The sequence below is a fragment of the Lagenorhynchus albirostris genome, chromosome 6, assembly GCF_949774975.1.
Source record: "Lagenorhynchus albirostris chromosome 6, mLagAlb1.1, whole genome shotgun sequence".
In the NCBI taxonomy this organism is placed as follows: domain Eukaryota; kingdom Metazoa; phylum Chordata; class Mammalia; order Artiodactyla; family Delphinidae; genus Lagenorhynchus; species Lagenorhynchus albirostris.
In genome coordinates this window covers 13788539-13813840 of record NC_083100.1, presented here as the reverse complement: position 1 = coordinate 13813840, position 25302 = coordinate 13788539, and the positions used below count along the sequence as shown (strand labels likewise).

The 25302-nt window shown below is 37.4% G+C and overlaps 1 protein-coding gene across 4 annotated transcripts in view; it reads right to left on the bottom strand.

The window, feature by feature from the left end:
• Positions 1–21525, bottom strand: part of CUL3 (cullin 3) — a 96830-nt gene extending 75305 nt beyond the window's left edge. Inside the window, exons 1-2 of one of the 4 annotated variants that reach the window (XM_060151960.1) lie at positions 21331–21525; positions 1327–1524 (exon numbers count right to left, since the gene is read on the bottom strand). In XM_060151960.1, the coding sequence (XP_060007943.1) occupies positions 1327–1524; positions 21331–21396 (264 nt within the window). In that variant the 5' untranslated portion in view covers positions 21397–21525. Of the gene's footprint in view, positions 1–79; positions 143–1326; positions 1525–21330 lie in introns of those variants that run through there. The other 3 variants (XM_060151963.1, XM_060151961.1, XM_060151962.1) reach the window with 3 other exon arrangements.
• Positions 21526–25302: the final 3777 nt, after the last annotated feature.

Here is a 25302-nt window from a genome sequence, read left to right as displayed (position 1 = left end):
CTTGGGGAACAGGATATTTATACAGTCTCAAAATATATCTGAACAAATTACTTATGAATTACAAAGGGAAAAAAGGTACCTTCACAGTGGAGAAATCTGGCGGACACCAAGTGATCAAAGTTAACATCACCAATAATGGGATAAACTGACATCATGTGCCTCCTGATGTGATGCACTGAGGACACAACATCACTTATGTATTATTCCTGCCAAAAATGCATAACCTGAAACTAGTCATGAGGAAACAATCAGACAAACCAAAAACTGAGGGACAATCTACAAAACAACTGACCTATACTCTTCAAAAATGTCAATGTGCTGAAAGACAAAGAAAGGCTGAGGAATTGTGTGTGATCCTGGATTAGATCCTGGATCCGAAAACGAACTGCTATAAATGACATCACCTCCACACAGGACAACTGGTGAATTTGAATGTGGACCATATTAGATAACAGTTTTATATTAATGTTAAACTGCCTGATTTTGAACATTGTTCTTTGGTTAAGTGAGAGAATTTCCTTGTTCTTAGGAGAAACATTCCAAAGTATTTAAGAGTAAATGAATCTAAAACTTATTCTCTTAACTGTCCAGCAATAATAATAATACCAGTAACAGTAATAACAAGTACCAATAGAAAGACTGGCTAAAATGTGGCAAAATGTTGACAACTGGTAAATCATTGTACTACTGATGCAACTTTCCATTTTTTTAAAATAAAGTTTAAAAAACAAATACCTTAATACCACACAAAAACTTTGAGAAGTTTTTATTTATCTGTGGTATTTTACATCTTATCTGACAATCTTAAAGCAAGACATACTTTCAGTGGAAGAGTCTGCTTTATAAAAACATTTGCTCTAAAAAAACAAATACATCTTTTTGGAACCAAAGAACCATTTTATAATGTTAACAGTCCAACACTAATTTATCTTAAAAAATTTATATAAAGTTAATTTCATTTGGTGAAAAGACTTAGACAATATTTTTTAAACAATGTAGTCTTATTGTTTTCAAATATATAGAGAAAGAAGAGAAAGCTAAAATGGGCTGATTAAGCATTTTAAAGAAAGAAATAATGATCTGTAATTAACATATTAATAAACAAGCATATGTAAATTAAAAGTCTGCTTCCGAGATTATATCTATCAAAGATCACAAACTTCACCTTCTCTCAATTATCAAAAATTCTGGTTTAGCTGATTGTAAGTTTTAAGTGAGGTTTTATAATATAGCTACTAATTATTATTTCTATAGGCTTCCTGGAACCTTTAAAAATAATACTTCTAGATTCAATATAGTTAGCAACAGTCCTTTAAAGTTGGATACCTTATTTATGAGATGTTCGGTAACAACTTCTCTTAGTCCAGTGTAGAGCTTTTCTCCATGTTTATGCAAAACCATTGTATATGCATTTCTATAGAGCTCCTCAAAACTAAGACCACTGTTATTCTTACGCTGGATTTCTTGAATTGCATTTTTCAGAAGGTCCCAAATGCTGTTTACATATTTTTCATCCATGGTCATCTGTAATATCCAAAAGAGAGAAAGAGACAAAAAAAAAAAAAAAAAACCAATGGTTGAAAATCTTTCTGTATTTGTCCATATAGTAAATATTTTATTATATGGCTATGATTATAAATCTGCATGACTTACAAGGATGTTAACAATCTATTTTAACAGAAATAAAGGGATACATTTTAAAATAAGTTTTTAGAGCTGATAGAAGAAATTTTTAACAAATCCTTTTAACACCTCCCTTCTTTCTTATCTGCAGCACAACCCTCCACTTTAAATAAAATCATAATCCCTGATGTTAATACTTGCTTTAGCCAAAAAGTGTAAGACATATTTTCCCTAAATTTATTTAGTAGAATATGAGCTCAGAGAGACAGAAAGGTTCCTTGATGAAAAAAAATTGGGGACATGAACACTATTTTCCTCTCCTGAAGATCTGCAGAGCTCCTTAGCAAATTAAAGATGAGGAGATCTGTAATTAAAAAACAAAAAAAACAATAAAACCACACATTTTCTTTGTTAAACCTAGCATTCTCTCATTTTCCTCCTTTCCCACTTTAGATCCCATGGTCCGTCATTTCTAAGCACCTTGTATACACCCATAAATAACTTGCCCCCTACCCCCCTCCAAAATACTTGCCATTCTAAACACCAACTGCCCACCTACGCCTCACATGCACCCACACAGCTGAAAGCAACTACAGAATAACATACATACAACCATATTCAATCCATCTGAATTTAAATTCATAACCACTAATCACAAGTCGGCCCTTAGTACAACCCCACAATCCTACTTTTCTAGACGGACTCTACTTTCCTGGATGATTTTACACCATCTCCTCCATCCCCTCCAGGATAATGAATTGCTTCCTGTTCCACTGAAAAAAACAGAAGTAACCTGAAGAGACACTGCACAAACTCTGGCCATAGCCACTAACCTACCTGACTGTATACCAATATAACCTGCTAGTTCTTGTGCTCAAAGTGCCAAGTTCTTATACTCAAATTATAGCACAGACATCATCTAGGGACTTGTTAGAAATGCAGAATTTCAGGCCCCATCCCAGACCTACAGAACCGTATCTGCATTTTAACAAGAACCCCAGGTGATACCTATACAAAATGAAGTTTAACAAGTATTGCTCTAGTTCCATCCCAACTCACCTACTCAAGGACCTCCCTTTAGCAATCTCCCTTCCCAGCATCATCAAAATTTTCCTTCCTGCTAGGTAATTTCCACCTGCATTTAATACCCTCAGTTTCCCATCTTGAAAACAAACAAACAAATCCTCACAACCCCACATATTACTCCAGCACCACCTAATTTTTCTCTTTTTCATTTACAACAAAATCACAGGGCTACGGAGAAGACTTCTATATTCACTGTCTCCAAGTCACATTTTTCCCGTTGTATCTTGAATCCACTCCAATAAGTCTTTCATCTCTACCATTTCACAGAAACTACTCTTGAGAAGGTCACCAGTGACTTCCTCGCTGCTAAATCTAACAGTCAAAGTCTCACTTCTCATCGTACTCGACCTTTCTGGCAGTAATTCAAAGAGCTGATCACTCCTACCACTTGACACAGATTCCTCACCTGCCTTCCAAGCACTACAATCTCATTTCTCTTCCTATTCCACTTGCTCCTATTTGTCAGCGTGCTTACTGCTTCTTACTCATCACTACAACCTCCAACCTCTTGTCTGAACCTCTTACCTATCCACGCTCGGCTTTTAGGTGAAGTTAACTCATCTGGTCTCATGGCTTTAAGTTAACCTCAAAATTTATATAACCTGTTTGGAGCCCTCACCACCAGAGTCTTATGTTCAGCTACCTACTCAATATTTCTACTTGAAAATCTACTAGGCATCTCAATCAAGTCTAGAACAGAAAGCCTAATCTTTTCCCCTATGTTGGCTTCCCCTGCAGTCTTTTCCAACTGAGCAGATATCCACTCCATCCTTCCAGTTGCTAAGGCCAAAAAGTCTGTAATCAAGTCCTCTTTAGTCTCTCACCTCACTTGTAAAACAAAAGGCAATTCTGTTGTCTCTACCTTCAAAATGTACCCAGAACCTAATTCCTCATTTCTTCCACTGCTCCTAAACCACCATTATCTCTCAGATTATTACAACAGCCTCCTAACTGGTCTTTGTTTCTGCTCTTTGCCCAATATCATAGAGCAATCAGAGTGACCTTCTGAAAACAAACCAAATCATGTCACTCGGCAGCTCACAACCCTCGGTGACTTCTCATTTCTCTTGTAGTTAAAGTCAGAGTCCTTACGCTATTCTACAAAGCCTTATTCGACCTGATAATCTCTCTGACTTCATCTATTCTTCCTCCTTGCTCTCTCTGCTCCAGCCCCACCAGCCTCCTTGTTACTCCTTGGAATATGGCAAACAAGTTCACTTCAAGTTGGTATTTGCTACTCTCTCTGTCTGGAATGCTCTTCCCCAAGATACCTAAGTGGCTCATTCACTGATCAACCTCAAAACTCTGCTCAACTGTCGCCTTAAAATAAAGCTTTAACTAGCTACTCTATTTACAACAGCAGCCTCCTCCTACTAGTGACCCTCAAATTCCAACCTCACATTACTTCTTTTCCTGGCCTCTCTCCTCCCAGTCAAATGTCAGCTCCATGAAGGCAGGGATTTTCGTCACTGCTGAATAACCTCAGCCACTAAAATAATAGCTGGCATATAACAAGCACTTACACCTGCTGATTGATTTTCTACTAATCTCTGACTAAGCGGCCCTCTTCATGCTCAGAAAACCTACAAGTTCCACGTTCCCAACAAGGGAAACACTGCATCAGCTACTTATCAGATTCATGTACACTTCTGACCTGAAATGGATAAAAGATACCGAGCTAAAAAAATCCTCTCAAGCTAGAAAGTTTTGGAGGTGATGGATATGTTTATTGCATAGATTGTGATGGCTTCACAAATGAATACTTACCTCCAAACTCATCAAGTTGCATACATTAAATATGTACAGCTTACCTCAATAAAGTGGTTAAAAAAAAAGAATCCTCTCCAAGTCCTGTACAATGAGTATGAATGTGAAAGAGGAAGAAGTAGGTAGGCAAAACAGTTCATTCAGTCAAACAAGCTCAACTCCCAATCAAGAGGATTCTTAAGCAGATGACTCAAACTGAGTCTTATTATTCTGATCTTTTCTGGAGAGCTTAAAAAGGAACTCTTTAGAAAACAAATTCTTTCCTGTTACTCAAATATTATTCAAATCCAGGTCTATCAGAGACTTCTCTGAAATGGCCTTAAGAGAATTTACCCTTACATCTAAACTACTACCTATTTTTATCAGATATTCTCATACAGAGGATGCCATCCATATAAAATGTAAATAGATGTTGCTATTTGCAACTTTTCACAAATAAAGCCCACAAGACAACGTGATAATGATGGCCTCAAATACTCCATGTATGTGCAACGTGGTTTTAGTTTGCTGACAGCATATGTAGAGGTTACAATAAAGCAGGCTAAGACACCATCCCTGCGGTTAAACAACGAACATATAAAGCAGAACGTTCAAACCAATTTCAAAAAAGAGTAAAGTTAATGCGGACTAAAAACTCCAGAGATAACTATACTGCTAATAGTTGAGCAAAAACTTCAAATGATCTTTTCAGGCTCTGTAACATAAGATCCCATGAAAGCTAGAAAACATACAAAAACGTCTCTACTCAGCATGAATTACTAAATTTTCTATTAGAAACTAAAGTATTTTAAAGATATAAACTAAGAGGCTTCAAATATTGTACAAATACTCTTACATTGTAATAAAAGAATCATTTCTCACATATATAAATCAAGCATTATTTTGAAATCCAAGATGGTATGTAGTATTTTCCTCAGTATTTGTGCTTCATAGATAGAAATGAAGACAGAGAGCAAAAATGTTTCTTCTGGTGATTGCTCAGGTATAAAAATGTTCAAACAAAGGAGAACAAAATAGACCGAGAGAGATTAAATGACTTACCCAAAATCACAGAGCTGGAATCGGAATTCATATTCTCAAATCCAGTACAAACCACTGAACTCACCTCCCATCCCACTGTGCTAATAGGGTAAAGTAATATTACAGTATAATCACTGATTATCTTGGTAAACACAGTACAGTGTATTAGTAGAGAGTATAGATTTTGCTGTCTGACAGGCCTGGATTTGCGTCATGGCTCTGCTAAATTCATAAGCCATGCAACCTTGGGCAAATTACTTAATTCTTCTAAACCTTTATTTCCTCACTTGTAAAAAAGTAGGTTTAATAACAATACCTATCTCAAAAAGACTATCAAGAGGATTAAATGCAAATGTCAGTAGAATTCAGCCCAGCCTAGGGCACAGTACAGTCAGCCTTCCATATCCATGGAACTCGCAGATACAGGGTTGACTGTACTATGCCATTTTATGTAAGGGACTTGAGCATCCTCAGATTTTGGTATCTGAAGAGGTCCTATAACCAATCCCCCATGGATACCGAGGGACTACGGTATAATCCCTCACATGCTGAATAACTGACAGAATCTCTTGAACTCTCATCTATGGGCATCAAATGTCAGGAAAAAAAATAGTTTTTAGGCTTAGCAAATAAACAGTTAAAACAAAAGTACCTTAAGAGGACAACTATGCTAAATGAAAGTCAGTAAAATGTAGCCTTCTTTCAGAAACAATATTCCCCTACTTCATATCTCCTATTCTTCCAGTGTCATTTAAATCATTTTAATCCCCAGAGCTCTGTCCTTGGTTCTTCTTTTCACTCTACACTGGCTGCACTTCCATTCATTATCATAGTTACAACTACTATATATATATGCCTCTAGGGTTCTAAAATTTACAAGGCTCTAGATTGGCAAGGGATTCTGGAGCCTCCTAAAACTGCATATAAAATTTTGCAAATATAACGTGTGTGCACTTCTTTTCTGGATGGTGGGTCACTAGCTCTTATCAGATTTCCCAAGAAGTTTGGTCCTCATCTCAAAGAAGATAAATTACTGGCTTACATGTTAATTGCTCCCAAATCTATATTGCCAGCCCAGAAGTTCCCCCGAAGCCTTAACTACTGTATTCAACCACCTGCTGGATATGCCCAACCAAATTTTCCAGACACATATCAAACTTATCATGTCCAAAATTTCTGGTAAACTCACTCTCCAAACACACCCAAATCTTCTTTCTGTATTCTCTAATTCAGTAGCGGCAACACAAACCACCTAGTTATACAAGCTAGAAGCGTAAGCCTTAACTTTTCTTCTTTCCTCTCTCTCATCCCTTTCTCATCCAATCATCAAGTGCTACCAACATCAGGCCCAAGAGATTTCTCAAATATGCTCCCAATCTTTCATCCTGAATACTGTTGCCCTAAAACTTTCATCTAGATTACTGCAACAGCCTTCCAGCCACCATGAACTCTAATAACCTCTTGGAATCCATCTTCCTCAAAATCATTAAAATAACCACATCAGCATCACACCCCTGTTCAAAACCCACCTCTCATTAGCAACTGGGGGGGGGGGTGTGTGCTTTAAAAGGGAACATAACACTTCATGATCTAGTCAGTCTATGCCTACTTCTCTAACTTCATCTTTCACTACTACCTATCTTACATTCACTTCCTGGCAACATTAAACCAGTGGTTATTCCTGTCCACTGTCACACCTCCCCTCCACACACCACCCTCTCATGTCTTCTTTATACACCCCTCTTCTGCCTCTTTGATTCTTTACATAGCTTCTGAACACAGCTCAGGTGTCACATCCTCCAAAAATCCTTCCCTGACCTCCTCAAGCAAAGTTAACAACTCTTTCTCAGCTCTTTCATAATACTCGGGTTATATCTATCACTACCCTACCATACTGCTGCATAATTATCTGTTTGTGAATCTTTTTCCTCCATTAGACTATGAGATAGTTGAGGGATTGTGCATTTTTCTTCAATGTTACTTAGAAGGCCATAAACAAATGTCTGGGGAATGTTGTTTTACCTATGTTATACCAATGTAATTTTGAAAACATGAACATTTGAATTACTAAGCACAATGATACTGAAAAATAATTTAATGTGTTTATGTAACGATTAATGTAATTTTAAAATAATATATTTTCCAAACAGAAATAAAGTACAATAATGTACAAGCAAAAGACTCTCAAATTCCATATATCAAGTAGTATTTTCACATTCACCTAACTAAATGCTTCAAAAGGCTGCTTAATCATTAACTTTATTAATAAATGTTAACTAGGAGGAAAATAGTGGATTAAAAAAAGGCTATTCAGGAGGAGATCTACAAGTTACAGTCTTTCCCCAAATCAAATAAGTCCAAAAACAATACACCCAAGGAAACAGGCTTCAAGTACATATTGCTACATACCCACTTTGGTCCTGGCATCAAATGAGCAGTGGCAAAATAATTACATTACTGATTAATTGATGGGTGAATTTCTCACCTATCCTTGATAGAGAATACAACATTAACTGTCAATGAAAGTTAAAAGGACTAGATGATAAACTCTACGTCATCAATGTTAACCATTAAAAACATCACTCTAGACTTCACTCAGAGTCATTTAAAAGCCCTAACACTTTAAAGTAATATTCCAAAGTATTCGAGCAGGATTTTAATCCCATTGATGAAACTGACTTACTCAGGTTGCAATAACTACAAATACACTCAGGAAGGGATCTGGTAACAATGCTTCAGCAAAACAATAAAATGATAAAATGCACACATACGTATATACACAAACATTTAATGTCTGCTTATTTTAGATATATACTGCATCTTTCCCCAACAAGCTCAAGTTACAAAGTGTTCAGCAAAGTAAATTCATTTAGCAAGAAAAGAAACAAAAGTTCTTTTTCAAAGGAAAGATATAATTGAGTATTCTTAAATGTCCATGGTTTAGTGAGACCTCTTAGAAACCAAACAAGACTTTATTTTTTAAAAGTGACTTCTGCCCACTTCCCTGTCCCCAATCCAGGATTATAATCCCCTCACTAGTAAGTATCAATAACAAAAATAACACTAACAATCTTTATTTTCTTTCACAAACATCTCTGGTTTTTCATCTACATTACTTAAAAGATATAAAAACATAAACCTTCAAAATGCTGCATTTAAAAGGATGTCAGTCTATTATACACTTACACATCTTGAAGGTTCTGTAATTACTGAGAGCTGGAGAACTACAGCATTAGCCAATTAAAACTAAAAGGAAGAGAGAACTGTACTCTTCACATCCACTACATACAAAGGACAAAAAGTCTTTAGTCCCCTGTGAATAATTTTCTACAAGAAATTTAGAACAGGGTGGGTGGGGGAAAAGGGTGAGAATTTGAAATTCCAGGCAATTCAGAATGACACAGCTAGAAAAAAAATAAACAAGGAAAAATGCTTGATCTTAATTTTGAGCTTCAGCCTCAAAACAGCTGCTTTGGTACAAATATCTGAGGAATGGCAATATTCTAGATAAATACAACTAAGCCATAAATTTTGTAAGGAAGTTCCCTCCCAGATTATAAGCACCTTAGACTAATATCAAGTTTCTGTTCCCTTATTTTATTGTATCCTTTTTAATACATGTTATGATTCTTAGTTGATTTGAATGCAGTCCCGTTAGAGTTAGTAATGATGATGAACCTACTTGATGACCAATGGCTACACAATGACTTATGACATCTCCAATAATCCCATTTATTCATCAGTTAATTTTTAAACATCCTCAACCATCAAAAGATAGCCAAAGATCCAAGCTTTGAGGAAACAGCCCAGTGGGACACATTCAGATTTTGGGCAAGTTATTTAACCTTCCAAACTTCACTTTCCTCATCTGCTTGTAACAAGAGAAATGGGAGAAAATGGTGTATTGTATGGCAATTAAGAAAGTTTGTGAAAGCATCTGACACACATCACTTGCTCAATAAATTTCTTTTTCTTTACTACAAGGAAGAAACATACAGCCTTCTGTGCTGGAATTGTGCTGCCGAAAGTAACGACTGATAATGACAATTATCAATTAGAAAAGCACAGTAGTCCGGGAAAATGCTATGAAATCACAAATTAAGGCTGAGCTACACTCAACTGGCCTCTAATATCACTAAATTACAGAACAGTAACATTTACAATGAGACACTTAAATCATCAACAGACGGTTCAATTATTATAATCTGCATTTCAGTTCTCAACATGAGTAGGCTGTTCAAAAATCAATTTAAAAATTTGGAACATTTCTTTCAAAGACTAAGTTCAAGCTTTCACATTAGCCTCTTAAAGTTCAGTTAAGTCACAAGTGACTTAAGAGTACTAACAATATTCTTTCAACGATATCTCTGTGAATGATCTTTGCATATGTGAAAAAATGTATATGTAACATTTCATAGTCTGATGATGACCACAAAAAATAATATGCAATCATAAGTATTCTCCCTGAGTCAAGAAGTTTGTCACTCTCCTATTGGTGCTATTTTCGCTGATATAAAGAGATGTTATTGGCACCCTGAAACACGTTTTATCCAGAGAATACAATATTCATCTTGACTAGAACTCTTCAAACATAGAGACTCTCCCTATTAAGAAGATTAGTTATTACATCTGTAAGATCAACACTTTAAAATTATAAAAACATTTGCTGTATTTCTCAATATACTATTAAATCTCAATAATAGTAAGGGCTCGTGTATAAACTAGCTCTTAAACATTCATCTGGAAAACAAAAATAATAGAAAAGCAAGAATCATATATTTCTGGATGGAATCTCAAAGTAGTAGTAGTAATGCTACAGACAAAAAATACTTCATATCTAAGTGCATGTTTGAGTTCCATATTTCTATCCTACAATCTAAAACTATGAATTTTAATAAAAAATGACAATACTTTGTTCTCTTTAGCTTACATCGCTATGTTTTTTTTTTGAAATGGATAAACCCAGTTTTTCTAAAACTATGATAAAGTGTAAAGATGTATAAAACTGTTGGACAACAACAAAGTAGTTTATACCAGAATCAGCTACACACACTCCAAAGAGAAAAAAACATGTAAAACAATACAAACTGCCACAGTTAGCTCTGTCTTTGAATGAACCTAACCATAAACTAAATGTGATATGACAACAAAAGGCCTATAACATAAAATTATTACAAAAATCTGATATCAAATCTCAAAATTTCTCTAAAACTACCAACTTACACAAAAAGAAGTATGTAAGAACATAGCTAACTTTTCCACTGCTTCATATTAGCATTTAATCATCACCACTGAAATATACCATTCTTATTCTAAAGCTGAAAAGATAGGTGACATTTGCAACATCACAAAATGTTTTAGAGCAAAGGAGAACACACCAGCATTCGCTTTCTAGACTGAAATTTTAAGAGTGGAAATAAGCCTAAGAAAACCCCAAATTAAAATCTCTTCATTTTACAAATGAAGAAACTGAAGCTAAGTAGCTTATCCACGATCACTCAGCTAGTTAGAGCAATGAAGGAATCCATGTGTCCTGAGCTAAGGACCCTTCCATTACACCATGTCAACTCAAATCACCTGAGTGTCTGATATTACAAAATCAATTTATAATTAACAGGCTAATATTAACACTGAATTATTAAGGCTATATGCTTATTTCAGTTTGGTCTAGAGAAAAGAGCTTTTAACCAGAAATAAGGCTTTTAGTCATGGTTCTTCCATAAATTCAAGCTGTAAGTATCCTTTGGGTAAAATCACCCTCTCCAGTTCTCCACTTCCCCATGTATTAAATAAGATTAGAACATATTCTCTCTAAAGTCCTTTCTGGCTCTTAAAAATTAAACTATGAAAACAAATAGGACCAAATAAATTACTTGTTTTTTTGGCTAATGGTAACGTTCATCAAAATAATACACTTCTTTCATGTCTCATTTGCTTATTCTAAACTACCTGATCTTCGTACTTCAAAATTCATTTCATTGTTTAACCTACTACTTCTTAATACATTCTGAAAGACATAAAATCACTTTTTTCTAAACATATATATATATTTTTGGCGCTATGCGGGCCTCTCACTGTTGTGGCCTCTCCCATTGGCTCTGGACGTGCAGGCTCCGCGGCATGTGGGATCTTCCCGGACCGGAGCATGAACCCGTGTCCCCTGCATCGGCAGGCGGACTCTCAACCACTGCGCCACCAGGGAAGCCCTAAACATATATTTACAAGATAAATTTCTAATTGAAAAAAGTTTAAAAATGTGTACTATCAGTCTTTAACTTAAAAAGGAAAGTGTTAACTAAGAAATACGTCAACTAATATATCCTTCCTATTGGTTATGATTTTGACTGCTTTATTCAATACACACTATGACCCCCTTAAGCAATTTATATATTAAAATTTTACTGAACAACATAGGCATCCATCGATTCAAAGTTTTTATAACATGTATTCAAAGTTTTTATAACATGTATTCTCTTATGAGAGGTGCATATACTTTGAATCTAGTGAGGTTTAAAGCTTGCAAAAGCTCCTTCCAAGATCTGGAAACTAATTTTGAATCCTTTTTATAAAGAGAGTACTGCAGTGTATAAGCTTCAGGGGCCCTAGATCTGTCCCTGGGTAATCATTTAAACGGCAAGCTTAGAATTAACTTTCCAATATATTCCTATTATGAAAGTAAATATTTCAGAATCTAGCAAATTCTTAATGGAATATAATTAAGGCAGTGTGGTGTAATGAAAAGAACATGAATTTTTGAGACAGATACACCTGGGATCTGAATTCCAGCTCTGCCCTTCCATAGGTATATATGTAATACACGTATTTTACTATGTCTCTCTGAGCCCCAGGATAGATTTAAACAGAAGTAAAACATCTAAAGATTGTTCTGAGAATTTGAGATAATTATAGTTCAAAGAGCCTAACACAAGGTAGACACTGAACAAGTTGTAGTTACTCATCTTATAAAGCAACTTCTCATACTATTAAATAAATTGAAAAGGGAAGGAGAAAAAGAATTTTTCATGATTACTTTCAAGAGGACAGGGCAAATAGAAGAGGCTAAGTGTTGCTCAGTTAAGAGCTGCTTTAGATAAGGATGACTTGCAATCAGTACGTTAAAGCATTCCTCTTAGCAATGACGGCTTGCTTTTATAGAAAACCGTCTCTAAGGAATCTTGTATTTTCTTAAAGTAGGTAAAAGATATCCCTTTGAAGTCTTTATTCATTTGCTTAGCAGTAACCTTTCTCATTTAAAGAGCAAATTCAGGTCCATTCCTTTCTCAATGATCACTAGATAAATGAAGTCAAATTAAGAAATTTTACTTAATTTTCAACTTTAAAATTGACTTAAAAAAATAAAGAGCAAAAGCTCTTCTAGCAGCAAAAGCTCTGGATTAGTGGTTACAACAACTACAGGATCAGTTCTCAATTTCTCAGTTGGTTAATGTTACCAACTTGGGAAAGTAGGACTCTCCTCAACTTTGAAAAGGCTTGATTAATGACAGTGATTTTAAAGCAATAGTTAGAGAACTTTTTAAAAAGAAATCTTCTACACATAGAGCAATTTACAAACTGCTCTAAATGACTAGAGAGGGAAACTTCTGAAGATACCTACTCCACTCCTCCTAGGTCCTGGAGACCCTATAAGAGTTTGAAAATAAATGTCCTACATGAAACATATTACTTTTACTTGAAAATACTAACTTTATGATTAGAAAATCATTTTAACTGTCTCAATGATGCCACTGTTTATTAGCAAGCACTTTCTGACATTATTTCTTTTAACCCTCACAATTAACCTGTGAGAAAGATTGCCATAGTTCCCATCTTAAAGATGAGAAAACAAACCAGAGTCTTGTCAGTTTATTCATTCAACATTGTTGGCTACTACTGTGCAGCACTGACAAAGATCAATACAAAAAGACCTGCTGCCTCCTCTAAAGAAAATCATGTTCTAATAAAGGAGATACTGACTATTTGAAGAATTTTGGCTATGAAGGGAGATGGTATGGTAGTTACCATGGTAGGGAAGACAGAAAAAGGAACACCTTCCTTCTCTGAGACCCAAGGGAAGGAGCTGAGAATGAGTAAAGATACAGGTTAATGAATATAACTGAAAGAGAAGCTTACACAAGATAACTTTAGTAGTTAAGTTTCCTGAAAAAGAGAGATAAGAGAACTCTCAATAAAGAGCTTAAGGACAGTGATTAAAGTCTGAAACAGCTCATGCAGGAAAGGGGAGAGGGAGTTTACCAGGGACACAAAAATATCGCCCAGAGGCACTGAGAGTCCAACTAGCTTAGAGACCACACTCTTGGAATTTTCTCCAGGAGTGCACAATAGTCTAAAAAATATGAGCAGTGAAGGCAGATGAATAGAATGGTTCAAGATGCTTTTTGCTGATATTTCTGGCCTCGCTCTGGGAGGCAGGAAAGAAGGGGCAACTAGCAACAGGCGCCACAGCCTGGGAGAATGCAAGGGGTCTTCTTGAAATCTAAGAGCACATTTAATGTGAGAAAGAAATAAGCAGCAAGTAGGATAGAATAATGAAATAATAACAGTCTGTATTTATTTATAATGCTTACTATGTGCCAGACACTAAGAGCTTTATATGTATTAACTCTATCCTTACAACCATCTTATGAGGTAGGTACTATATTGTTTTCTCCCTTTTACAAAAGAGAGAACAAAACAGGCAGAAGTTAAGTGACTTGCTCAAGTCCTACATCTAATAAATGAAGGAGCTAGGATACAATGTAATATTGAAGTTTAAGATTTCTAAAGTAGCGGGATGACGAGCTCCAAGACAAAGTGAAGATCACTGTAATACAGAAGAGGCCAGATCTGTTTGATCATCACTGTATATTTAGTGCCAGACCTCTAGTAGGAACACACAATAAACATACTTTAGAATGAATAGAAGAATGACTCTGCCCACATGCACTGGATAAAGTTACAATTTAAGCTACAGAGAATGTCTGTGAATAAGGTATTGAAGTCTTCAGTGACTGAGGGAGCATATGTACGAAGTTAGGAGATGGTCACAAGAAGCACTCAAAAAAATAGTTCACGAGGGCCCAAGACACAAGAGGATCACAGATGTGGCAATGAATGGCATCTGGCCCAGTGATTCAAGGATTATAAGGAAAAAAGACACCTCAATTCAAGAATATAAGCCTGTATCCTCAGGGCAAAGGTAAATTTCAGATGAAAAGAATTCACAGAACAGGCTGATGATACAGGGTAGTCAACCTGCAATGGAAGTAGGGGATCACCATGTATAGTTAACAGGCTGGGAGGAAGGTGTCATGGTGGAAGGAAAAAATGTAGAGTACAGCTAGTAAACAGAAAAGACTAGGCCAGAGATTAAGTCTTCTGACACGCCAATCCAAGGTTACTGCCAGTACATACTACCTTTACTTTCAAGTCATTACAGTTTCAAGAGATTAGACTGACTAACCTTTAAGGGAAGTGCCACATGATCATTAATGACCTACAAATTAAGACTTCACTTACAGCTGAAAAGAGTTCAAACATTTTGGAGTACTACCTGCATCGATTTACCTAAGTAATGAATTTCTATGGTTTGTCTTAAAGGACTAGTTTCTCATTTAATCGATCATTCACTAACCACCCACACTGTGCCTAACACTATGCTAAGTACTTCCAGGTTCAAAAGGGTGTCTGGTATAAGCTTTGGGCAGGGACCGCAGCCTAGTTCATGAGTGAAACAAAAAAGAGGGTGGAAGAAAAAAAGGAAGGAAATAAAAACAAAATGTATTTTTAGATAAACACTTAATGTACATAGTAGAATGTACACACCAAATGAGTGTTTACTCCTTCAATAAAGTTACCCCAGAAAGATTACATACTTATTCCGATGATTATGTGATAATCACTATTGGATCTCTTCTCTTTTGAATCTACCCTTCACCCAAGAGCCAGTGGCATTCTTTCGAAGCACCCCCCCAGTGGTACCAAACCTATATCCTGACACTGAGTTCTTAATGTGGTTCACAGATTGATTCTGTAAGCTTTTCAAAATGTAAGTTCTAAAAATGTAAGCACCAAAAAATGGCGGCATCACTAAAATAACTGTACAGTAAATAAAATTACTTGCAAAAATAACATTCAATTTTAATATATAAACTGTGGTATAATCATGGCTAAATGTTGGTATAACAATAGTTAATTGTGTGCTAGGTCCTGTTCTAATACCTTTTTTTTTTAATCTCACAACAGCCCTGTAAAATAGGTCTTATAAATATTCTAATTTTACAGAGGAGAAAACTGAGGCTAGAAGTGTTAAGTAACTTGTTAAAGATAACACAACTAGAAAGAGGTGGAGCTGACATTCAAACTCTGACAGTCCAGAGCCCACCCTCTTAACTATTATGCTCTCAGTCTCTTTACTTTTTAGTCATACTTCTAAAACATATGTTGAATACTCTAATGTAAAACTAAATGAAAATTCCCTAGACTATCCATAGTTTTACTCTTACAAGTAGGCAAAGAAATGCAAAATAAAGCATTGAAGTACTATTTTTTTCACCTACAAAATTAAAGATATGTTAGCTAAGACACTGCTACATGGTAGACATTACTGATACAAGCTTGAGAGATGTAATTAATTCTTAAAGCATTCACTTTAGAGCCAGACTACCTAGGTTAGAAAGAACCCTAGTTCTTCCACTTACAAGCAAAGTGATCTTAAGCAAACTACTTAAGCTCTCAAGGCCTCTTAGGTAAAAAAAGATGATAATAGTAGTATTCTATTGTGCAAATGAAATTAGTTTACACATGCAAAGTACAGAGAACAACTGTATGGCATATGATAAGCATTCGGTGAGTGGTACTATTATTACTCCTACCCTTCTGGAGGTCCATTTGGTAATATGTATCAATTATGTCGAGCCCAGTAATTCCATAATCATGGATGGGCTCAAATATTTATGTGCCTAAATAGTCTCAGTTGCATTCTTTATAACAGAGAAAATACGAATTCACTGGAATCAATCAAAATACCTGTCAGTAGGGAAATGTATAAGCCAAGGTACTGGAGAGTATTACCCAGTCATCCAAAATCATGTTTTCTATATATTTAACATGGAAATAAATGTACAGTGAGATACTATATATTTTTTAAAAGGCAGCATATGAAAAGGTCGTACCTCAGTTTTACTGTGTGCTTATACATTTATGAAAGATTAAAAGGAAACACATCAAAATGTTAATATGGCTTATTTCCAAGTGGCAGGGTTACAGGTGATATTTATTTCCTTACTTATAAGTTTAGATATTTATTAAATTTTCTATCATGAATATGCATCACTTTTCTAATTAGAAAAGCTACTAAAATGAATTCATAGCTTTGACAGACTACTACTGAATAGTTTTCACAATAGAAAGACACTAAATGTACTTCATGTTTTATCTCAGTGATTTCTTACTAGTAGCACTTTTACTTTTTTGCTGACTTTACAATGGATAAACAAGAACTATTTTCAAAGTTCCATTATTTAAAACTACAAATTGTCCAATAACTTTTATAAAAATCTAACAAAACTGTTAACACCCAGATACTCTTGAATAAAGATAACAGCAAAAAATTATCTCTAAGGTCTCCCAATTTATAACACAAAGGGAAGACATACTACTTTTTCTACTCTTAATTATATATTCTTGTTGAAATAGAGAAATGCTATTATTACTTAGCTACATTTAATGAATGAATGATGTACAAACGACACTTTCTCTATTTTGTTTGAAAGAACTTTGTGACTAGTGTATTATTTAAAAGGCCAAATTCTCACATTATATTCTATACTACTAAAATTGTTTCAAATTCAGTAACTTTAGTATTAATAATTTGGCAGTAATAATTTTCTTGGCTCCTGTGAACTTTCTAGGGAGATAACGCAAAATATACACTTTTATAGATAACTACTTTATCTTTTTATTTTTAAACTTCTAAAGCCTGAGAGGTACTAACAGCTACAACACAGCTGACTGTCCTAAAACCATTAAATAGAACAAAATCAGTCTAAGTGAAAGCAACACTTTAATGAATGTTATATCTTACTCCATAACATCTCTGTAACAAAACACTAGAGAATGCAAAACAAACTTATAGTTAATTCCCCGCCCTGTGTGATTTCCAAAACTATTATTCAGCCTTTCTCTATGTACAGTCCAGCTAGTTCTAGGCAACAACTACTTTCCCTAAGAGAAACCTATTTTGAAGATCAAAGCTGTTCCTCCATATCTAGCAAATATCACTATAGCCAGGAAAAAAAAAAAAATCAACTGTCCCCATTTGTCATTAAATTCTTGTCCTCTTAAGTATTTAAGTACATCACAAATGATCTTAAAATTCATCTCTTTCTAATCTCAGTCATTTTGCGGGTTCCATCTAACAATAACTTCTACATCAGTAACTGTTCACGCCACACAGGTGGTGCTCTGTGAAGCCCATCTAGAACTATGGAGTGGACACTACAACCAGAGATTCATTATCATGATTTAGCATGCTTCTATAAACCAAAAACTGAAACCATTTCCAGATCACACTCTAAAGACAATCACTTTCATAACACGTCTCCTAAACTCTGAAGGCTCAGACAAGAAGGCAAATCAGAGGAGAGACCAGTATTTCCATTCAACCATATCCCCTCCAAACCAATCAAGCTTTTCAAGCCCACGTGGACAGTGGACAGTACAGATGGTGAGTAATGGCTTTTCAAAGATAAGGACAAAAGGTTCACCTGACAGCAACTAATCCTACATAGTGGAATAAAAGCTCAGGAGTGAGACACATGGCAACAGCAAGGAAAGAGGACCAGGAACTTCTGGGGGCAGCATTCTTTGGTCCAAATCCATATCATTTCCAGAAGTTTCCCAACTACAGACTTCTTCCTTAAAAAAGTTTTGTGGCCCTTGCTGTTACTTTGGGTACCAAAAAACCCCAAAAGATGTGAAATGATATGTATTTTGTCCACTGCAGGAAAGTTTACAAACTGGAATAAATATTTCCTCCATCACCAATCTATAAGTGCAGAAAGCTCTTCATTGTTTCCCACCTTAAAAAGAACCAATTTCTCAGAAACTGATTTTACTGATGGGACTATAGCTGGAGTAGGTTTACACATTTACAAAATATCCTGTACCTTCACTTACTATTTTGCAATGAAAACAAAACAATCCTGAAACATATTTTTATACTTTTTACACATCAATTTTATAAAACACACTCTGAAAAGAGCACTTGAGGCTTTCGATTACACTGCAATTTCCCTTAGATTAACTGTCTATCTCAAATGGTAATGTAAAATACAACAGTTTTAAGTATGTACACACGAGTACATATGAACATAATATTTTCTTTATGGAATAATATGCATTTACTACTTCTGACTAGCAATCCATGGAGACTATAGTTCTGTAAAAGACTGCTAACCTGGAATAAAAAAAAAATTCTGAAGGTCTAGAAGCACTCAGTTACCAAATTAATCAGTGAAATACCACACCACTGAGGTATGTATCCATCCTGAATGAAGGTTCAAAGAACTATGACTTTAAAAGTTATACATTAAAAAATATAATGGTTCTTTTCAGTAGGAACTACTTATGAGTGATGTTAATACTTATGAAATAAAAAAAATCTTAATGCTTTTAAAAATTAGCAGATATTAAGTACTGAATATCAAACACTAGCCACTTACAAACTTCATTTAAGGATTTTAGAAAAACTTTGAGGGCAACAAGTTTTAGACAGAAAGGGTCTAAACTAGCTCATGACCATAATGCTGCTTAAAAAAAAAATCAGTTTCAGTAGTATGTGGTAACTTGTCACATACTATTATACTCTTCAGCTAAAGGAATAATGAAATTCTCTCCCACCACTTCCTCCCAACAATACAAGATCCAGAAGGGAGGAATACTCATCTTTCAAGCTATACCGATATATCCCAAGACCCTAGGACAGTGCCTGGCACACAGTCGTCAGTAGTATTTGTTGAATGAATGAAGGAATGGAAGAACAGGTAGGAACAGGCAAAACCAAGAGATCAAAGAGTTGACTACACATAAAGGTACAACTGGTTAATCAGAATATCCACATAAGTAAGCTGATGTCAGATGTGAACTACTCCACATTTTAGTAATAATCTGAATTAGAAGAACTCAGACTTTAAAAATAGCTAATTTTTTCTTAAAAAATTCTTGTACTAAACTATTTAAAATTCTGAGTAATTCTAGATTCTGCTAAAAATATTCAGAACTGGTTTAGCAGGAGAACTAACATTACTCACAAAATCATAAACCCAGTTCATTGTTTCATTATAAGGAAAAACGTGCACATGAAGTTCATCAGTTCTCTTCTGTCAACATTTCTCACTTTCTTTGTACTTTCTCATGATTACTTAGAAAAAAAACTTCAAAGATATAAAATCCCTTTAATGAGCATCAAAACATTTAATTCTCCTGAGTATATCCTACATTTATTTACATAAACCCTGAAGACTCTTCACATTGATATTAATATTTGTTATTACAACTTCAGAGTTCTGCATAAGGTGTATTTCCTTCTTCTAAATTTTAAGAATTCAGAGAAGTCCTCAAGTTCTCTGGGTCGCTTTCTTACTCAACTAGGACAATTATATTAATAAGTCTTCCCTCTAAAGTGCAAACTACACTTTAGAAAAAGCATGCTTCATGAAGTGAATACAAATCCTCTTTTCCCTCCTTGCATGATATACTGTTTGTGATTCTAAGAAAGGAAACCCAAGTTCTTTCTCTAGTTTTACTGTTTTAAAATCTTCTTTTCCATTGCTAGTTTGTCTATCTTGACATATACCTGTTACTGTAGCGACATGAGCAAGTATGTCCAGCTCCTCTGTTCCAATAGTACACTTTAATTGCTTGCCATTGGCTATCTGAATCAGATATGACATCCAAAGTTATACCCCATATACTAAACACTGCAAGGGTATGACTCAACGTAATGCTAAAAAAGAATAAGTTTCTAAACAGACTACGTTTGCTGTCCCTAAGAGTAAAGCAACTCAGGGTGGTGACTACTCATTGTTTTGGGATTCCATGGCTAAGAAATGGAGAACCAACCGTCCAATTTGTTTTCTCTTATTTCCCTTTGATTGGCAAGGCAATTCCTGCACAAGAGAGTTTGTCAAGTGCTTTGGAAGCTTGTGGATAAAAAATGCTGTAAACACACAGAACGTTGTTGGTATGTTACTATGGAGCATTACGTGGAACCATTGTCACTGCGTGGGGGGCAGGTGGATGGCATAGCCCTTCCTGAACAGGGGAAAAGCGGGAGAGGACAGTCCCCCTCATCGTTGGGCTGGCCATCTTTTAGGCTGGGTGATTTTTTCAACCGCAGCGAAACCCCACGTGAAAAGTTACACACACACCCCAAACAAGAAGGACTTGGACAGTCCCCATACCTGCAGGGCTGGGAGTCCCGGGAACCGAGCGGGAGCGGAGTACTAGGGGTTGGGCCTACACCCCAGGAGCGTGGGGAGAATCTGGGACCGGCGAAGGGGCCCCAGACGCAGCCCGCAGGGCGACCGGAGGCGCAGCTCCGGGGCGGGGGAGCGGCGCCAGACTCGGGCGACGGGCGCGGGGAACGGCGCGGGAGGGCGGCCGCGCCGGGGCCCCGCGCCGCCCAGTTGCCGGGAAGGCTAGCGCCCCGCGGCCGGCGGCGTGGGGGAGGGGAGGCCGGGCCTGCGGCCTGTTGGGGGAGTTCAGCCCGGGCCTCGCGTGCGGCTCTTGGCCGGGCCCCCAACCCGGGGTCCCAGGCTCCGAGAAGAGACTCACCGGAAAGGCCCGGATCCGCATCTTGGTGTCCTTCCGGCTGCCCGTGCCTTTGCTCAGATTCGACATGGTGCTCGTCCCCTCCCCGGCGGCGGCTTCGGGTCGCACTCCGAGGCGCCGGTGTCACATTTAAGGCGGGCGGGCAGGCGAGGGGCGACGCTGGGGGCGGCGGCGCGGCCCACGGGCTGGGCTGGGGAGCTGGCCGGCCCCTGGGCGGCCGCGGCGGTGGCGGCGGCGGCTCGGGTTCCGGCGTCTCGGGCTTGGCTGGGGGGCTGCGCTGGCGCGGCGGCTCCACGGGGTGCCCCTCACGCCCGGCTCGGCTCCCTTTATCGCGCTCCTCCGCGATGGCGGCGGCGGCGGCGACGGACAAACATCTCACTGCGCAGGCCGAACGTCCTCCTCCTCCTCCTTCTCCTCCTCCGCCTCAGCGAGACGAGATCCGGCCCAGAGGGTGGAGGGGGGAGGAGGGAGGGAAGAGAGCCGGAGAGTGGAGAGATTGGGAGGAGGGGGGTGGGAGGACGAAAAGGGGAAGCGGACGGCCGCTGCGGGGGACGCTCAGATCTCGCGAGAAGAGGGCGAGTGCTCTGTCCTGGGTTGGGCGGGGCGAAGCCTGGGAGCGGGAGGGGGCAACGGGAGGAGAGGAGGGGAACCGGTAGTTGGGGAGGTGGGAGGGACCAGAGGGGCGGGGAGATAGGAAAGGGGCGGGACTGAGGCGGGAGGTGTAAGCTGACTTTTTGAAAGGGGATCGTTGGAGACCGGATCCTGGGCGAGGTGGCTGCTGATTGGTGGACCGCGGCGCGGTCCCCGTTCACGTGGACGGAGTGGGCGGGGGAAGTTCGGAGAGCCGGAGCAGTAGGACTGTAGTAGGCTGGGTCCGGCTCCGCCGGGCTGGGCTGGCCGGGGTGGGCTGAGCTAGGGCGGGAGGCGAGTAGTCTCGGGGTGGAGCGGGGGTGCTAGGTGGATAACCACGTCCTAGAACTGGTTCCTGTGTTTTTCTAGGGCATGTGGACTAGGGATGGGTACTTGACCAGATGCCAGAAAGTTGAAAGAAGAGTTTGTGCAGGAGTTACCTGCAGTGTCAGAAATTCGGTTCCTGTATGCCTAACAAAGTATTCAGATCGGATGTGCACACCCCAGCTGTCAGGATTGAGGGGTGGAAATCCACAAAATTTCCTTAAACAGCATAAGCTCTAGATTCACTGATATTTTCTGAGGGACCCAGAACTTATTAGTGTTAAGATCTCTTTTTCGTTGCCATTGAGATAACTCCCTTAACGCAGTGCAGTATTTTGGTAAATGGTGTTAAGTAGAAGATAGGATGATTAGAAACCTATCCTTAACCTGCCAAATCATTTTTACCATTACAAGAGTATGATAGACTTTGAAAGCCAAAATTTTTGTCTTTGATTCCAGTTTGCGGATAACTCGGGAAAAAAAATTTTTGGCATTGTGATCAAAAAGTCTAGTTTTGCTTTTCATTTATTATGGATTATACTTACTAATTTACCTCTTTGCCCAATTGATGTTATATTTGGATTTCTGACTCTGCAGAGGAATATGTGAGTTCCCACTAAAGTTTGTGATCTCATTTTAAATAAGACCCTACATTTGGAAGCTAGGGTAGTAATACTTTTTAAATTTATTTTTTAAAGCCTTTTAAAAAATCTGGAGTGTAATACTTTTGTAGCATTTGGAAACTGGGTTTTTTATACTTTTTTTTTAAATAAGTGGACTGAAATATACCTTTTGATTTGTTCGCTATAAGGTTGAATTTTCCCTAAATTAGCTTAATCCTGATAGCTAGATTTACCAGTGTTGTGCTTTCACCCCCTACTTGGTTGAAATGCCCCATTAGAAACATCATATTTTCTTGTTTTGTTTTCTGGTATTTGCTAATAGAATAGAGCTTAAGAAACAAGGATGTTGCTTGAAGCAGTATCTGTGTAAATACTGAAGCTAAAAATAGGTCAAGAATTTTGTTGCTAAGGTAAGATTGGGAGGATTCTGATTTAAATATAAAACACTATGAGTCTTGGATAGGAGTTTATAATCTGTATGCTGACTGAAATGCCATTTCTATAATCATTAGACTATATTAACAACCAATTTTTTTTATTGGTTGTAGTGTCACATGGCTCAGTTTCTTTGTAATTTAAGAATATATGGGGCCATCTCTACCATTTTACTGGCTGTATTTTCTATCTTTTGGGGCAAGGACTGGACTGTTTGTGTCTAGAGTTCCTCATCTGTAAGATAGGGATAAAAATAATATTTTCTCCTTGGGCTACTATGAAATTTAGATGATTAACACCATTTTTAAAAGGCCTGAGAGCAGTACTCAGCACCGACTCAAAACTTGTTGGCTGTTATTATCATGGGTAATTAAGGCCCAGGTTACACTATCGTCCTTTATTCAATATGTAGGTTTCTTTAAAAATGCTATATGCTTTTATAAAATGAATCTTATTTGGATTTCACAAACCAATAAAGTATTTTTCAAAAAGCTGGGGAACCAATTTAGGGTTGACAATTTTATTTTGGCAAGTTTAAGAATATTAAAAAGGAATAATTAACTGGAAGTAGAGACTAGTTTCATTATCTTTTTGTTGTTGTTAAATATTTTAACCACAGAAATGGAGGAAGGTCAATTTGTGAATAGAGGACAGTTCTTTAGAACAATACACTGGGCTGATTTTTCTCCTTTCAGCGAAAACCTAAGAAAACACCATGGGCCAGCATTTAGGAATACCCTGCATTAAGTCATATTCCCATGTAATTGTGAAGCATATAATCACCTTTTAATTAATTTGTTTTGTGAACCCAGATTTTCATATTTTGGTTTTGCTTAAGCAAAATTTAGCTGCATTTAAAAGAATCACTTTCAACGGTCTTCCTTTAGGCTTTTAACCACAAAGACCCAGAAAAACTCTTCAAAATGAATTTGTCTACCACTGCCATAAAAAAAAAATCTACTGCTCATTTACTTTTTCATTTAATTATTCATTTGTTTAAGAAACATTTATTTAATGGTTGCTATATGTCAGGCACTAAGGTGAATAAGACAGATGAGACGTGCAATCACAGAATATGTAGTTCTTCCCACCGCCCTCCCCCCCCAAAAAAATTTGGAAACCACAGACCCAGGTTGAATTTGGCAATAACTTTTTATATACTGCAGTACAGAAATCAGAGCTTTTCCTTTCTAGGAAATCAGCATCCTCAAAATGTCTATGAAATACTCTCTAAAGCAGCAGTAGACCATTCTTCTAGTCCAGTAGTATTCCCTGACTTGCAAATAGCAAATGAACTTTCAGGATATTTCTTTTTCTGCCACCTGCCACCTGCCACCTGATCTAGCAGAGAAAGCAGCTCTGGACTAGGAACTCACTAGATGTTACATGCCTGCCAGTTGGTATTCCTACTTACGCTGACCGTGTCCTGACACAGGAGAACAGTGGCCCCATTTCCATTTATTCGCATGGAGCACGTGCAGTCAGAGAAGTCAGGAGGCTGAGTGGACCAGCCTCTTTTCTACAACCCAGTTTAGAAATGGGCAGTACAGACTGTGAGAAGCCAGTGAAAGGCAATAGCTTCTTCTTGGCCATGAATTTCTAGGTATCCAGGATACCAAGCCACATTAATTACTATATCGTACCTGGTGATCTGATTGTGCAGATATTGGTTATTAAAACTGCTGACAGCCTCCCAATTCATTTAGAAAAATCTGGTCAATGGCTTTGAACAACAAAGACTGTTAGGGAAAGATGCATGTTTTTGAAATTGGAAGAGGAAGATTTATAGATATTATCACTTCCTTGAAAAGAAGGGCTAGATCTACTTTCTTCCTTGTCTCCACCAGGCAACTAGCAAGTATTGCAGGCCATTAAATTTGTACATATTTAGAGCAGTAGCATTCATATTTGTTTTATAAGATGACATATTATAGGAGTATTTGATTGAGAACATAACCACAGA